Source organism: Cydia pomonella, chromosome 8, assembly GCF_033807575.1.
Source record: "Cydia pomonella isolate Wapato2018A chromosome 8, ilCydPomo1, whole genome shotgun sequence".
NCBI lineage: Eukaryota > Metazoa > Arthropoda > Insecta > Lepidoptera > Tortricidae > Cydia > Cydia pomonella.
In genome coordinates this window covers 8869506-8888273 of record NC_084710.1, presented here as the reverse complement: position 1 = coordinate 8888273, position 18768 = coordinate 8869506, and the positions used below count along the sequence as shown (strand labels likewise).

Below are 18768 nucleotides of genomic sequence, written 5' to 3'. Positions count from 1 at the left end.
GATTTATAGGAATCGATCGTGTCAGTATATTTGAAATGTCATTGTTGAAGTGACAAAAATCACTGTAAATAGTGCTGTAATATGCGTTGATATCTTTATCCATATGACATCATTTAAAGGTATCAAATAATGATTACAATTCAATGAATGACTTGTTGATTCTGTAACACATTTAGGATATTAATTACACATTTAGGTAACACATTTGGTAAAAATCCATAGTATTGGTTTTTATGAAAAAAACGTCAGAACTATTGCTATAAAGTATCAGGAACTCTAGCCCTATGGTGCATGCTGTTAGAACTCCAATAAAAATTTGATCTGCTAGACTTTGATATGCCAACTTCACAGACATATTAAAATACAGCTACCTACATATATTATTACAAACAACGGAAGAAATTTAGTAAATAGTCGCACAACGAAGTATCCTTGTTGTATTTATAGAGATGTTAAATTCGGCCCGATTCGAAGAGTAATTAAGACACGTTTAAGATCTTGGAAAGATCTTTAAAAGATAGATAACTAAACGACATGTCAAAATTGACGTTTATTTCGATTCCGCTGTGATCCCAATAAGATCTATCTACGATATTTCTAACGTCAAAGTGACATTGGTTGCCCGAATCCAGCATCTTTCGAATCGGGTCGATTGTTTACTCTCCGACGACAGAACAGCCACTGACAGCATAGCTGGGCTTTACGCTTCGCCGCAAACAGCCATTTTGGCTGTCACAACTACTCTAAGAGGCACGCGTCATTCTTCTTGACTTGACATAATTACATATTTTGAAACAGGTCTGGAAATTCTAGAATTTACAAAAAAAAGTCCTGTCAAATATCAAAAGTCCAACAAAAATCGGAATGATATCAAGTGACATTGGAAGTATTGAATTCAGAAATTATAATATGTGATTGCGTGAATTATTTTGTTTTCAAGATATACGAGTAACTATCCACCATAACCATTCTCGTATTTTCCAGTCCGCTAACGTTTTGGTACATTCAAGTGGCCGTTAGTGGCCTCTATGAAGTTCAAAAGTGGTCACTTTTTTTTTTTTTTGTATTCTATAGTCTGCGACTTTCGCACTCATGAAATATTCAATGAATATGTGATGGCCTTGGCTTCCCATTTGCACACTTCATTTATGTTCAAGTGTAAGCGTCATTGTAGATCTGATAATAATTGGTAAAATATGCAAATAAATAAAAATACTGATTTAAGTACGATGAATTTCAAAAATTAGCGAAATATGCCAACTCTGTCATTTCACTCATTACTTTTAAAAGCAGCATCGATTAATCATTTATATGAATGAATACACCCATGTAATTACTGTTGTGTTTATTAATGTTGCTATGTATTTTCATGTCAATATGAATGTTTCATTTTTGACACTGACATATCCGAACTATATCGTATCTAGACTTAATATTTGACGTATCTTAAAGTTGAAATTAGGGCCGTTTCACTCTTGAACGTAAAGATTTTTCTAGATACTAACAAAATTCTCTATCTCGCTCGTCACCCGCAACCTTCAGTAGTTTGCTGAACCATCTTGTGGGTCGGCAATCCGATTTACTTTTATCAGGCACTCCAATAACGCTGATAGATTAGGTCTAGTTCAGCATCATTGACTATCCATTTTACAAGCAATATACTTATTTTCTACGTTGTCATTTTCGTAGACGCTGATGATATGTTATAAAAGGGTAAATCGTCTCAGTTATTAATGTTTATGCAATTTTTAGAGTCAGACCAAGACAAGTCTGCAACAAATTTTATAGCACATAGCAAAAACAATACATTGCCATAAGGATAATTCCATATGGGGAAATAAAGCGAGTTGCCATTTAATTGGATACTTTAAGTAATAACTTGTCTTCAGATAAGTATCACTTTGGCACTTAAATTTGCATCATTAAAAAAACATGCAATGAAAGTTTCGTGTCTTTATGTACAACCCATAAAATAATTTTCTCATCATTTACATATGACACTTGCCCCAGGTGGTGTATACGTGGGAAATGGATTTCAACCGGAGCGTGCTGAGCGCGTCAACGCTGCTGGTGCCGCGGACAACGGCGGCGCCGGCGCCGGCGCCGGGCATGCCGGCGTGGGCGCACAACTCGTGGGTCTGCGTGTTCGCCGCCATGCTTGCGGTCGCTATAGGCGGCAATGCCATCGTTATCTGGATAGTCACAGGTGAGCTACTAAAAGAAATTTTATGTGACACAAGCATGCTTTTTCTTCCCTTATGCCAATGAAAACATCCACGTTTAAGCGTAAAACGTTTATCAATCGCTTAGTAAGGGATTGGTTGGAAAAACTAAAGGGTAACCGTATTACATCGCAATCGCTTATGCCTCTGCAAGCATCAACCGATTTTATTTTGATATCATTGTTGAAATGCACACATCGATAGCATATACGTTTGTGAAACTGTAGATAATTTCGCATAATAAGATGCAATCAGAACTAAGTTTCCCATTACCCATTGGGTTTTCAGAGTACTTAACGAGTAGTACTCGCTAATACATACATTGATCGATAGGAGGACGAGCCTATTTCTCGATATTTTATAAAATTAGACAATCAGGTAAATTCCAGTTTTAGTTATTAGATCTCAATCCATAACGATACTGATATAATACTGATATGTCAGTGTCATATCAGTACCATATTGGAATGAGTTATAATAACTAAAATTAGATTAACCTGGAAGTCTTTGTTTCACTCCTTTCATTAGAAATGGACCGCCGTTTGTTCAACAAAAAAAAAAATTGAAGCAGAGCTGACTGTGGAAAATAAATGGTCTCGTATGACAGATAATCACATCTTAAAAAATGCATTATAACTTCGGCGTATCAGACATAATTTGGATGGAGAGTTATACTTAACACATCGAGTGCCGGGAACCCGCCCGTCGGGTTCTCAGTTCGTAGTCGCTTTCCTCTACAAACGCTGAGATAGGCTACGAGCGTAGAGCTTCAAAAACGTTGGCAGTGAATGTGTTAAGCATAATAATATTGTTGGCAAACCTTTTTCAGAAGTTATCCAGTATTTTCTTTATTGAATCAGTCACGACTCACCCCAACTTTTGACTGACTTCTCGACGCAACTTTTTGTGTGTTAGTCAATTATAACTTGTATTACATTGTCACGTACATGCTCGTTATTGTTGACTGTATGGAGCTGATGTTTGCCCAAAAGTTAATAAGGACCTAGCAAAACAAAAACTTTTATACAAGCTGGGAAAAAATACATCGTATATAATAAGTAATAACCTTTTCCCAAACTTGCAATGAAATATTGAAGTTATGTCTCTTATTATAGGCTCCGAAGTATTACAGTTCGGGCGCGACGAGATGAGGGACAAGTAATGATGTTTCATGTAACAAGTCATATTTTACCTTCTGTTTCAAAACATGTCGTCATTATACAGTCGAGAATTGTAGGCGTATCATACAATAACTGTAACTGTAACTGTACTCAAATTCTTGCTTATTAATTTATCTTCAAACATAAATTTATTAACGACTGTGTCTCTATTCACAAAACATCGGCAAGTGATTTCATTAAATAAGGTCTTAAGGAATAAGTATCGTAATCTATAAGGATTGTACCTAGTGCTATGCAAAAGTTATGGTACCCCATTAAGTAATAATTACATCAAATTAAGTCTCAAATAGAATCCAAAATAAATGAATAACTTTTAAATTAATGTATGATTATTAATTCAATTTCACCCTCGAAATTTAATTACCCTTTAACATATTAACATAATCATAGAAATATTTATTAAAAATTAAATCCCAGTTCTAAGTTTAGAGTGTTTTTGTACTGTAAAAACTCATATTTAAAACCCATGACTACAAAAGGATCTTCGACTTTAACGAGGTCAAATTCACCATTTGGGTTGTTAAGATAGAAACACACAAGTTTTCATGCTTGGTAAGTTTTGACTGTTAAAGTTTGGAAGTCAAGTCATTTTAAGGTACTTAATCAAAAGGATTCACAAAACTAAGTCTGAACTATCCAAGTATCCATCAATGGCCTTAAACTTTGCACCGCTAAATTTTCGCTTTGTTTTCATACCCAAAAGTGTCACGCACACGCATCCGTCAGAGCCACAAGCTAGTAAAACAGAAATCATACCACAAAGCAAGTCGGTTATATGTGTTCGAAAAATGGTATTAATACTCATTCGCATTTAATGGTACTCATTCGTGGCGTTCTAGTTTTTCACGATAATATTATTGGTCTACGACACAATTTGAAAGGGTTCATGATATCCAATAAAAGATTTTTAAGGTGCATATTTACTAGAAGCTTGCTGTATTAACTACATGTCATATTCCCCATGACTTAAACAGCGTCCAACATAATACATTGCCATAACAATCGATTTAGAGTCCACATACCATTTCTTCACATAATTCTGACCGTAAGGGCTACAGTATCTCGTATCTGTTATCATCAAGTCATATTTTCCGAAATAGACCCCATCGCTCTGGCTTTGTTGGTACACCTAACCAATACAGTAACAAATCATTAAAGAATGTAAGCAACTCAAGCGATTTCAAACTTCCATTGACAGTCTAACAACCAGTAAATATGTAGCTCATCTCAGCTTCTGTAAACAACACCCATGTTGGAGAAACCGCAGCTGCCATCTCGTAGCAATTTTATCTTCCTTTTTTATTGTGCAGAAAACTGTAAACGTGTTTGCTTCGATATATAAAACATTTATAACATCATTACTACGAAAATTACACACAGTATAACATAAAAAGTAATGCAAACAGGATCACAATTTATAAAATCTCAAACATGTGAAACGCCTCTTAAAGGCTATTTAGATTAGATAGCACGATTCAGTCGTTCTCCGACATATTATATATTTGTGAACAGCCGAGGTTTTAATTGCTTTAACTGATTGGCTTTTCTCTATTGCTTGTTAAATATATTTGCAATATAAAACAAAATTGAAATATTTATTGCAGATCGCGGTGAAATATTTTTTGCAGAACATATTTATTTTGGTGATAGGTATTCATTTACGTACAGTATTCTAAATGAAGGTTTTGGTGTTAAAAATAAACAACATAATTAATATTTTATACTTTGGTGTGAAATATTGTGAGATGTTAAAGCTACCTATTTAATTTAACCTTATATTATCCAGTTTCCAAACCCTGTGTTAACTTAATTAGTTTCTAGGAGTCGCTGTAGAGTGTACGAAAAATAAAAATAAACCTCCACGAAAGGAAAAATGTAAGGAATCTGTGTTCGATAAGTTTTTCGCTTACGATTCCTATTTCTGGAAGTAAGTTTTAGGTTTGGAAAATAAATATAATAAGTATATGTAATGACTCTACAAGTTTTATTTATTAGGTACTTATGATTTATGAAAACTAAGAAGCAATAGTTATTTATTTTACAAGGGGGCAAAGTTGATGTTTAACCGCTTGTGCTAATATTGATACCATGGTAATCGATTTGGTTTATGTAATTATTTTCTGTAAGTAACTTATAAAAAGCTGACAAGTCGGCCTTTTTCCGATTAATCGCCGACTACAAGTAAAACCGTATAGTCGGCTTTCCTGCTTTGTGTAACTTTTAAGTAACATAATATTTCTTGGTGAATAGGTACATGTAACTTTTATTCTTTGAGTTTATTATTATTATTATTTTTATAAAAATATAATACAAATATGTATATTCTGAAAAATAATTATTCTCGCAATTTATTTACACAACCTGCCAACAAATGCTAACATAAACATTTTTTTTTCTCGATTTGAGCATGAAGTTAAGGTACACATGCTGATTACTAGCACGAAAGCATGCCACTATTGAGCAATTGTTCCCTAGTAGTATGTGTGTCGAAACATTGCTAATGATGAGGATGCTTATTTCGAGTTTGCTCAAAAAGAGCATGCTAGTATCGTAGTAGTATAATGTTAAAACTAGCATGTTTATTGCTAGCAAATGTAAACAGTTCATAAGTATGCTCATATTAAGCATACTGATAGCACGCTTTTTAGCATGCTATTCTAGAGCATGTGTAACAGCCTTAAGTTATCATCCGGACCAAAACATGTTTACTTATTCAAAAGTAAAGAATTAAAAATCTACTTGCCATCGGGAGCTCTCCCAAAGTTTATTTCGCCAAAAGTTTTAATGTGCTAGTTGGAATGCGAGCTCCCAAAGTTCCGAACTAGGCAATCGTGGAATATCATCACTTATGTATGGCAACTGTAGGGTTAACATCCCTTACTTGTATATTGTAGTAGTTGTAGCTTGACTACATTTGAAGGTGAATTTAGTTTGGTAAGTGATATTGGTAGAAATCAAATTTTTATACTTAGATTAGCAAACTTGTAGAAATATCAATAAATACCTACATAACGGAAATATTAGAAGCTTTAAGGATGACTCACATTAGACCAGCCCGGGTCTGGGCCGGGGCGTCCGATACGTTTTCTATGACGGGTGATCAGTGATCACGTGATCCTTTCTATATAAAATGAAGTGCCAGACGCCCCGGCCCAGCCCCGGGCCGGTCTAACATGAGTCATCCTTATCTTATCTTTGGCTCTTATCTTTTAACGCTTTACGTCAAAACAAATCGTCACGTACACGCCAAGGTCACAGGTGCAAGCGAGCCAATGTAAACCTTACGAAAGTGGGAAGGTTACTTTGACAACGTACGCCATAACAGTTATAGATGTTCAGAGCGTTCAAAATGTTAGGATTGCTTAATAGTAAATACCTACAACAACAGTCTACTCTAAAACTAAGCTAATGAGCATTAACCAACTCTATTTTTACAACACCATTATACTACTAAGAAACATACACCACAAAAAAAATACACAGTCAAATCTCGTTTAAAACAAAAAAAGAAAGTGGACAAAGAATTCTCCGAAGTGCAAATAATTTATGCCTAACTTTATCGCGAACTAAAAACTTTGGTACTAAAAGTATAACATGTCAAGGTGCACGTATGTACAATGAACTTCCGAAGAATATTAAAGACGCGCCAAGCTTTTCAATATTTAAAAATAAATTAAAATCCCATATACTCTCTGAAATTCCGGTTATCTAAATGCGGCCCTGGCAAACACGACGTCTTATCGCGAGCTTATAGTCACCGGCCGGTCGCCCAGTGCCATTGCGAATAACATTTTAATATTTTGTATAGTTCTACCTACCATAATGTATGAAAAAAATATATATATATACTATCTAAGTACATAAAAAAAATAGGAAAACATGTTAATGTGATTTTTATTGTCTGTTAGTTGATGGGGTTAATATACTTAACTAACTATCACTCAATAGGTACTTTTAATTTAAGTTCTTAGTTAACTTTGTTTTATTTTATTGCTTCTCCTGCTGCAACTATATACCTACACTATGTACGCTCACGAATCGTCATAACTATTTATTGTGTCTAATATTGTAAACTACCTACTCATTAAGTGAAATGTAAATTTCTTTTGAGTAAATAAATGTCTTTAACCAGAAATATGTACAATTTGACATTGCCTATAAAAAAAACCTCTATTCATACCTCGATCGGGATAGGGATTGCCAGCCTTGTGTTAGTAAAATGGCCTTTTATATCACACATGGCTATGTGCTGCGTGCTTGCTGTTGCTTGCGCAACATGCTTGGCTAAGCATGTGAGCATGCTGCGCAAGCATCTGTTTGACAAGGTTCGAAGGTTGTCCTCAACTTCTCATGATGTTTCACAATGGGTATATAAGTATTATATTTATGTATGTATGTATAATTTTACATAATATTGAATTATTGTTTTTTTCATTTTACTTTTATGTTGTAAGCGGTGGTGGCCGAGTGGATATGACGTCCGACTTTCAATCCGGAGGTCGTGGGTTCAAATCCTGGCTCGTACCAATGAGTTTTTCGGAACTTATGTACGAAATATCATTTGATATTTACCACTTGCTTTTCGGTGAAGGAAAACATCGTGAGGAAACCTGCATGCATCTGCGAAGAAATTCAAAGGTGTATGTGAAGTCCCCAATCCGCATTGGGCTAGCGTGGGGACTATAGCCCGAGCCCTCTCGCGCATGAGAGGAGGCCTGTGCCCAGCAGTGGGACGTATATAGGCTAAATTATTATTTTTTATTTTATTATTTATCATTTTACTCTAATTGTATTTTGACCCTGCACCAACTAGATCTTTCGGTTTAGCTCATAGTTGACTGGTAGAGAATGAATGCCTTCTGGCATTAAGTCCGCCATTTGTACTCTTCATGTATTGTGCAATAAAGTTTAAATAAGTAAAATAAATAATAATAGCCAGCATTTCCCTTTTTTCCTTGTATTACAGTAATGTACTCATAGGGAAATAGTTATTTGTTTTACAAGGGGACAAAATTGTTGTTTAGCCGCTCGCTCACTCGCTCGTGTTTGTTGTTGATACCTGAGCAGGCGAAAAGTTGCAAAATTGAACCACGAGCGCAGCGAGTGGTTCGAAAAGTGGAATCTTGAGCGTTGCGAGGGTTAAACTTATTTTGCCACCGAGTGAAACACCATTTTTCACCACACCAACGCGACTAAAAGACTAACTGTAAAACATCAAACAAAATCAAATCCAAATGCACGTTTATATATGTATCAATAAAAACATACTTTAAAAGTAAATTCGACCAGCCAACATAAGTAAACAACCCAAAATTTACATCAAATTACTTTGCCACACGAGTGGATAAAATGCAGCTTTCTATTTAGTTTTTGAACAACAAAGAGAACCTTTATGGGCTAGTATGGTGGAAAAATGGTTAAACGTTCATAATAATTGTACATTACAAAGTCGAGTAATATTTATGTAAAGGTCGGTGTGTCGAAGACACTATTGTTTAAATTGTTCGATATAGTATCCTTTGGGGCTCATTCTAAAAGTAATTAAATAGTCAATTAGCATTCAGATCGAAAAGCCAACCCTTCACCAGTCAGATTAAAACATTTCCCTGGTGCCTCTTAAAATGAAATATATTCTAAAAGCTTTAATATCAAGCAATCACTTTAGAAGTTTTTAAATAGGATTTTTTTTTTTGGAAAAGTACATAATAATATTGAAAACCAGTGAGACGGACCAGATTGCGACATTTGGATTTCTTACCACAAGCGCAATAAGTATTAAAAAGTATTTGAACGAGCATTCCAAGTTCTGGTTAAGCTGCTTGCATAACAAGTTTGTAGATATCATATATCAGAATTATTTGTGACTAGTAATACGTATTCATTGAGGCATGGTAAGAACCCTGAGTATCATATATAAAAATCAAGAGTGAGAATATAAGTAAAGTTACAATATTTTTTTGACAGCTTAACCGTCTGGTAATAGTTACCCCCTTCGAAAAAGGTCTGGCAATGTTGATTATCAATTTTTAACAATATTTTCTAAAACATGCATAAAAATCAGCCATGAGAATATTCTAAAGGAAATTGCTAATAGATGATTGTCTCTGATCTTGTAGGTATATATATTATAAATTAATACATCAAGTTTAAATTCTATGTTTAAATACTAACACTAGATTAAGATATTTTCTTGTTGTACTAATACTTTGGTCCGAAATAAAGAAATTTATTATTTATTATTATTAAGAAAAGTTAGTATTATTATTCTTTCTGATCTTGCACTAATATAATAAGTCTGTTATTTTTTTTTTTTTGGGAAGTAGGTAAATAAACTAAAAGTACTTGTAAACTCTTCTGAAGAGATGAAAATGGAAAATGTTAATGGCACCAATTTTAACTTCTGAATAATTACTGTTTACATTTTCGTATTAAGTTGTTGAATAATTTATTAAAAGTCGATTTAGAAAACAATTTATGACTTCGTCTTATTCAAATTCGAATACAATGTTAACAGCTTTACAACGAAAGGTAATAAAATCAATAATATACTTACTGCATGGCAGGCGGCGGCTTTTCATAAGCTTTACTTTAGTAAAGGATCAACTAAGGGTACGTTGAAACTCGACTAATAAAGTTTCTAAAGGCCGATTTAGATTAAGGCCCCATGGTTTCAAGTTCTACTCTCACTGAACGTAAACGTGAGCCTGATGGCTTTGCGTGCCCGGGATTACGGATACTATGTTTTTGAATTGTTATTTTAACTTAGCTTTTAGAAAGAAAAATCGATTATGAGTTTGATCAAAAATACATTTTCGCAATTTGTAGAAGCAGCTTTCGTATATTTCTAGCTTTTGTTATAAGCTTTTATTTACTTTCACCTGACCGTTGTCTGTTTGTAATCAAATCTTGCAAGTTAAATTTGATCCACTTCCCGGTTTCCGATTGAGCTGAAAATTTGCATACCTACATATGTAAGTCGGGTGACAATGCAATATCATGGTACCATCGAGCTGATCTGATGATGGAGACAAGAGGTGGACATAGGAACTCTGTGATAAAACAACGCAACCTAATTGTGTTTGAGGTTTTTAGAATTTGCTCGATGAGTATTAGTTACCTGTGGAAAGAAAAGTACAGTCAGCGATAAAATCTTGTATCAAAAATGAAATTTTTGCCAAAATCTTATGCAAAAATAGTTAAAGATTTTTATGGTGTGTTTTATTAAAATCTATGTCGTCATCGATGAAGTTATTATAAAAAGGCTTCAAGATTGCTATTCTTATTTTTTTGGCAAACTTTATTATGATCTAAAAAAGCGCTGCGGTTTTTCAAAAATTCTGTTGGCTGAATCTACTCCATCTAACGATATGTTAGATGTCGTGTCGTGTCGTTAGGTATCTCGCTTGCACTTATTGTCGCGCGTGAGATGACTATTGACATGGCTCTGATTCTCATTGCATTTTGCATTACTATCAGCAACAGTCTTCGAAGTCCTATCAAAGAAAATCTTAACATATCGTTTTTAGTCTTGAAATTGTTTTCAGCGCCTGATGAGCTCCGCCAAAATATATTAATGTGTTGCTTGTCCGTGTTGAAAACGTTTTGATTGACATATCAAATTTATGTTGAAAATAATATATTTTATTTATTTTTTGGTGTTACCTTTATTGGCTATGTGTGAAGCAAGTGTCGGAGGAAAAACAAACGACAACAATGCATGGGATGGAAAAAAGTAAACTTTCATGGGCTACTATTTGACAGCTGTAAACTGTTAAGGTGACTTTCAATTTCAGACTGCACCAGCATTACTGCTGCAGTATACCAGCGAGACATTACTTTCGACTGCAATGCTGCCACAAATGTCAAAATTCCATGCAGCGACATTGTGTTCGTCGTCGAAAACAATTTCGACTGCAGCAGTATATGCGCAACATTACTGCCGACATGACTGAATTACTTCCGCATATGTCAAAATCTATGTCGCTGCCCGGATGTCGCATTTAGATAACCAATTGCCATATCCGTCAAAGCGGCGCTACGATCATGCACAAAGCGAATAGTAAAAAGATTACTAAAACTAAAAAAAAAGCCATTTTTCGAAAATAGCAGATTATTTTGTTAGTAAAGCTGAGGTTAAGCTTAAATTTATTCTGCAGGTAGTCATTCTGCCATTATTCATATCATATATGTTATTCTTGATAAAAAAAAGTGATTTTGTACTTTTAAGCCAAATTGAGCGCGAAACATATAAATTTTTTATAATCATTATAAATAAAATATAAGAAACTTTTAAAACTCCAAATGAATATCTTGACACTGCAAACTTTGAATGTGTATAAATATTTCGTACGATTCATTAGCAGAGCCCAAGCCAAGTAATATTTAGCTACGAATTTCTACAAGTTGAATGCGACCGCCATCATCATTAAGCACGGTTCGTTAAACAGTCGTGTAAGGTATTTTCTCAACGCTTATTCTCCGCAATTTGGCGTCAACCAAATAAATACTTTTATTAGAAAATCTGCATTAGTGAAATGATGATTTAAACAGATTTAAACCTGTCGTGTCGATTACGGTAAATTTTTAGGGTTCTGTAGTTGACTTGACACCCTTTTAGCTTCGCCATATCCGTCTGTCTGTACGTCCGCGGCTTTTCTCCGTGATCGTTAGTGCTAGAAAGCTGGAATTTAGCATTGATGCATAAATCAAACATGGTCATAGAACGGAAAAAACTATAAAAACAATTTTTTTAGGCTACCTCCCTCCCACACATAAATTGAAATTTTTCACTTTAACCCAATGGTGTGGGTTATAGATAGCCCCCGTTTTACCTATTTTGAGGGAATGGTAACTACGGAACCCTACACGAGCATGGCTCGACATGATCTTTGCCGATTTTATATGTGACATTACAGTAACAAAAATACGGTACAAATTTCTACAATTACTTTATAATTAAATTTGAGGAGGGATGAATGCCATATAGGAAAAATAATGTTAGGAATGAATGTTGATGGACGGAGAGCGGATGGTAGACCCAAAAAACTATGGATGGATTGTGTGAAAGAGGATATGAGAAAGAAAGGAGTGAGTGCTGAGGTGACGAAAGATAGAGGAGAATGGAAGAGGAAAACATGTTGTGCCGACCCCACATAACGTGGGATAAGGGCAGGAGGAAGAAGAAGAGACTTTATAATTAAACCCAAACAAAAGATATTTCTAGGAACTGTTTTAGGGACCATCATTCGACGCGGCATCATAAGTAAATCAAAGGGCATGGCATCATATCGCATGGATGCTGGGGTATGAATGCTGGCTAATCAGACATGTTATTGTTAAAAAATTATCCCCAAACATTTCTGACACGACGCTTCTTTTATTAAAATTCCATATGCGACCCATCCATTATGTACATAAATGTGACGTTCCATACCTAAAGGGTCCTTATATATACACACATACTCACTGTAACGTTTGTTCGCAGCCCATCGACGTATGCGCACAGTAACTAACTATTTCCTGGTGAACCTGTCCTTCGCCGACCTCATGATGGCGTCGCTAAACTGCCTCTTCAACTTCATCTACATGCTGCACAGGTGAGAACAAAACAATACCTACCTAGTGTAGTTATTTGTCTTCGTAAAATATAGAGACAGTTATATAAATAGTTCTGGTAGGACCTCGAAATTTTAATCATATACTTTTCAAATGTTCCGTTTTTAAAGGTTACATTTTTTCTTTTTAGATTAGAGTGGTAATTGATTTTCTCGTACGAAATACTAGGGTTCATATGATATGTAAAATTGCGGTATAAATATATAAAAGTGGCGGTGACATAATCGGACAGACAGACGGACATGACGAATCTATAAGGGTTCCGTTTTTTGCCATTTGGCTACGGAACCCTAATAAACGACACTACAATCCAGTGCATAGTTACTCAGATTTAGAAGGAAAAAAGCACTACTTTTGAGGTTATATAATTTCTAATCTGAAAAAGACGGGGTATAGCTCTTCTTTTTTTTAAATTCAATCCTTAATATGGGAATACTCCTCGAGGTTGAAATTTTTAAACATTTTAAATAAATAAATAATAAACTACACGAACAAAGACGCTCGCAGAGGCTAGTTTACCATATAAAAGAATAAGACGGAAATAACAAAGAATAAACGAATACGCAAAGTTTGGTCTAGCTAAGTTGAACTTCTGGGAAAACTTGGACGACACCAAGTTAAGCTCCTACGAGCAATTTTGACGACAGCTTTCGTCGATCAACACCTACACATGATATCAAATAATAAACCGGCCAAGTGCGCGTTGGGCCACGTATAATGGAGGTATCCTTACCCTCATGCGATGTATAGTATATAATATTATATTATACATGCGGAAAGAACTCTCAGGCCAATTCGAATGTACACTGATATTAGAATAATTTGTAAAAATACTTTTTTAAAATCTTATCCTTATTTAAAAAAATCTTAAAATGATGTGTCACTATTTGATCGTAGGGTAATATATTTTATGGGTCATTCTTAAATTATATGACTGCGCGGTCAAACTCAACTCCGTCAAATTTTTCATAAATTTAGTGTAGTTTGACGAAGTTTAGATGCAGGCAAAATCTGGAGAATGACCCAGGAGCTGGAATAGTTGTTTGTTTTACAAGAAGAAGATAAATATAAAATAGTGTGTTTATTAGTCCAGGCTATAGTGGTATTATAGTCGTACGATAAATAGTTGCCATTTAGGTCAACATGCTCGCAACTTCACAGAAAATCGTGCTTAGCGGCGGATGCTAATATTCGTTCAGGGGCCCATTTCTCTTACGGTATTAGTCTAATATTATTAGCACACTAATAATATTAGACTGCTATGGTAACCCATATGACTTGACAGTTCGTGGACTAATAATATTAGACTAATACCGTTCGAGAAATGGGCCCCAGATTAAACTCATAAAATTTAACGTACGATTGTAAAATGAACATGCTACATTATGGCAATTTAGCAGTTTGCCTATACTCGTGTAAATTGAAAATAAAAACGTTCTGGTTTGCTGTTAAATGTCCCGATAAATTAGTCTTTTTACCTCATTTGACCTAGAAGCTTATTCTGATTGTAATAACAGGTTATCAATTTGATCTCGATTAGTTATGGATATGATCTGTCAGCTGTCATTTATTCAATGAAAAATGTCACTATTGACAGCTGACAAATAACATATAATACAAATCCATTACATTGTCTAGGATGTGAGCTGCGTACCTCCCGCATTTTCAAACTTACCGTACCTTTACACCGCACCCTACTGGTTTTATAACTAACTCTTTAGACGTTCAGGCTAGTCGTCTTTGGAATTCACTCCCTCTAAATATTAGACAAGGTTCAATTAAGTTTTCTTTTAAGCGGATGTTACGTAAGCATTTGCTAAAACAAGAGCTCGAATAATATCCGTCATTATTATATATATATATGTGGTAGTTTATTGTTATTATTTATTTATTTGTGTAGTTGTAGTACTTATAAGTATGGTTTGCTTTTTTTATTCATTCAATATATTTTTTTCTCTGCACCAATTCTAGGTAAGTATCTCTGTTTGGTCCTATGGTTGATTGGTAGAGAATGCCATTTGGTATTATGTCCGCCGTTTGTACATTGTTGTATATATTTTGTGCAATTAAGTGTAAATAAATAAATCTAGTTCAAATTCTTCAATCAATCAGAATAAGCCTTCCTATTCTACAAATCGAAATCACGTTATTCAGTTATCTTGTAGCACAATCGGATTATTACAAACCTCGAAATTTCTTGGACAGTCCTGAAATTTGGTATGTATGTAAATTAGAGGCCCCTTATTCATTTCCATACCATTTGACATTTGGGAACCTCGAGGTAACGCAGCCATCTTGGAAAATGTGTACCATCCTGGAATTCCTGGAGAAATTCGCGTTTTACTCAAAATCTACGTTATTTAGGAAAATACGGTGTAAGACAACATTAAAGCTTATTAAATTCTACACGAAAAAGTTTGGGTTATCTTTGCGGAAAAACCACATCTTGCTACACTTAACAAAACTGTTAACCACATCTTGTTATAGAAAATACTTGCTGAATCTAGGTTTACCCCTTATACACTTCCAGGAGACATTCTTTTAATCGGGAACTCGGAGTGATTAGAATTCCACTTTTGTGTATACATTTGTACATGATCTATCTCAATATCAACATTTTACTTGACTGCGACTTCACCAGAAAGTAGGGTTATGGGTTTAAGTACTGATGATTCAGTACGAGTACACCCTGTAGATTAGGATACTGGCCGGATAAAAAAAAAAGATATAACGCCTGCCTATCCTCCATAAAAAAAAACATATCGGTAGATTCCTCTTTTGTGGTCATGCTCATATATTTTAAAATTATTTCAAAGCATTATTTTAATGTTCTAATGTTTATAGTTATACCTACGAGCTACCGTTGCCAAAAAAAATAAAATAAATAAAAACTCGTCGTCAAAAAGTCGAATGTTATTTTGTTTTAACTTGGTTCATAAGACTCATAAAAACCGAATTGATTAAGATTATCGTTTTATCTTTCGTGTTTTGACATTACCCTGGTACTTACACTACCTACGTTATACGGAAAAATTACAAACATACATCTATGACAGTCAGGTAAACAATAAACATGAGACACAATCAACAGTGAAAGCATAAGTGTGGCGAAAGTACTTCATTAACCGGCTTAAATATTGGCGATTTTATGTATTCAAATACACCAGTTTGGTTAGGACCTTTATTTAATTTTATTAAGGGTCACTCGAACCTAACCGTCGCCAATCACTCGAAGCTGCGCCCTCATTTTAAAACAACAGTCAGTCAGAAAATATGAAATAACATGGAATTTAACATGAACATTCAAGTAACCGTAAAAGTAACTCGGCTTACATTTATCCAACAGGGGGTAACTTGGCCCAAAAAATATAAAAACATGAATGGCCACCTAAAACCAACCTCATGACAAAATGTCACAATTTTTATGCAATAGGTAATTAAACCTGCGGCTGTACGTTCGCATTTTTATCACTTGTCCCTATGCCTGTCACTTTCGCACTTACATATTTGTTAGAACGTGACAGGCATAGTGACAAGCACCGAAGAGACCAAAGGTACCCTCCAGGGCCAATGTAACTCTACGGAACACATATTTATGTCTGGTAGTTTTCGTTCGTGTTCGAAATTAAAGCAAGTAGAAATTCTACATACAAAACTTTTACCAGACATAGACATAAATTGTTACGTAAATGTGCATATACTTATTATTAAGAACTAAATATTTTAGCAAAGCTCAATTTTAGGTCTCTTAATTTTCACGTGTCAAATAAATCAAGGGGTACAATACTCATATGGCATTTATTATATTTATAGCCATTATTTTTATTCCGCCTACATCATGTTATTGTAACACTTTTTTATAGAAACGGGTAGGCGAGGTAAAATAAGATGTCAAGTTACCTACACAAATCTATTTCGTTTTAAGTTAAAAAGGTCTTGATTCAGATTAAAGCTCAAGAAAAAGTCTCTTTTGTTTGTTTAAAAGTTTACGCAACCCGAGGCTTTCTTTACTTATTGGTACTTAACAGGTGGAGGCGTGACTAGTAAGTTGCGCTCAGATTAAATTAACGCTCGATTTATCACGGGGAGGCCAGAAAGGTGACTCTAGAGGTTTACTGTTCACTCGGATTTAATTGCCAGCGTAAAGGTGAGCAACCACTAGCTTCATGAGGTTACCGAGCAGTGCAATTAGCGTTCCGAATTAATATTCGTGTGTGCGTTTGTGTTTGTGGATTATTTCTACGTGAACCATTCTGTTAAGTCACTCAGTTTATCAAGTGGATTCTCACCTTTAGCCGTACCAAGTGTTGACACTTGCGGTTTATGTTAGCGATTACGTAATATCGATCTCAGTCCATCTCGCTCGCGCTGATTAACGCGCAATACAGAGGAAATGCAATCGAGTTCAAGCAGACGCTAACATAAATGTCAAACGCCAACTCGTGGTAGCCGTGCTTATAACATGTCAAGTATTTGAACAGTGACTTTGAATATTTGCGTTAGCGGCTTGACAAAAATAGAGTAATAAAATATCGTATATTTATTTACGTGTGCTCATTTATAAAGAGTAATGTGATTGAACATACCAATCCAACTTTAGTAGTTAAAAATAAATCAATAATTGTGACGACACAACCGATCAGCCCATCTAACAAGTAAAAGTTTTTTAATTTTTTAATTCCAGTGACAAAAAGAGCAAAAGATTTTTATTTCCCACAGGATAACAATTTCGTTTTCTCTTTGAGCTCGAACCAAAATAGTGCATTTTAACGTTTTTTTTTTTTCGAGTCTCACTAAAAATATCCCAGCTTCGTATTCTTATAAAACCGGTGACTTATCAGATAAGTGCAACTATAGACCGATATCACTTGCGACCATTGTTGCAAAAGTGCTTGACAGTGTGCTTAATGCTCAATTAAACAAAGTACTCTTGCTGCACGATAACCAGTTTGGGTTCAGACACTTCAGACCCGGACTTTCGACTGAAAGTGCCATTTTGACCCTTAAGCACACTGTTGCGTACTATGTTACTAGAAACACGCCGGTCTATGCATGCTACCTAGACCTATCGAAGGCATTTGATCTGGTTTCCTACGATCTACTATGCAAAAACTTGAATCAGTAAACCTACCTCAGGAACTCATCTTTTTATTCAGACATTGGTATGGAAACCAGATCAACTATGTTCGTTGGGCTGGTACGCTATCGGACTCATATGGCATGGAATACGGTGTGAGGCAGGGGGGATTGAGCTCGCCAGCGCTGTTCAACCTGTACATAAATGAGTTGATTGTCGCGCTCAGCAGCATGCATATAGGATGTCACGTAGATGGCGTTAATGTAAACAATATGAGTTATGCCGACGATATGGTGCTGCTGAGCGCGTCAGTCTGCGGTATGAGAAGACTGCTGCAGGTTTGTGAGGACTATGCGCAAGCGCACGGGCTGAGATATAATGTCAGCAAAAGTCAGTACATGGTCTTTGGGGTTGGTGCTATTCTACCATCTGAAGTACCACCCATTCGTTTGAACTCGGTGGATCTCGAAAGAGTGTTCAAATATAAATACCTAGGGCATATACTCACCACCGACCTCAAGGACAATGCTGACATTGAACGTGAACGTAGGGCCTTGTCGATAAGAGCTAATATGATTGCCCGCAGGTTTGCACGTTGCTCTAATGACAGTAAAATAACCCTGTTCAGGGCTTTTTGTACCACTTTTTACACGTGCAGCCAGTGGAGCAAATT

General features: G+C 35.2%; 1 protein-coding gene across 1 annotated transcript in view; it reads left to right on the top strand.

The window, feature by feature from the left end:
- Positions 1 to 1494: 1494 nt before the first annotated feature.
- Positions 1495 to 18768, top strand: part of LOC133520490 (tachykinin-like peptides receptor 86C) — a 94338-nt gene continuing 77064 nt past the window's right edge. The window contains exons 1-2 of the mRNA XM_061854930.1: positions 1495 to 2206; positions 12888 to 12999. Coding sequence (XP_061710914.1) covers positions 2029 to 2206; positions 12888 to 12999 — 290 coding nt within the window. The 5' untranslated portion in view covers positions 1495 to 2028. The remainder of the gene's footprint in view (positions 2207 to 12887; positions 13000 to 18768) is intronic.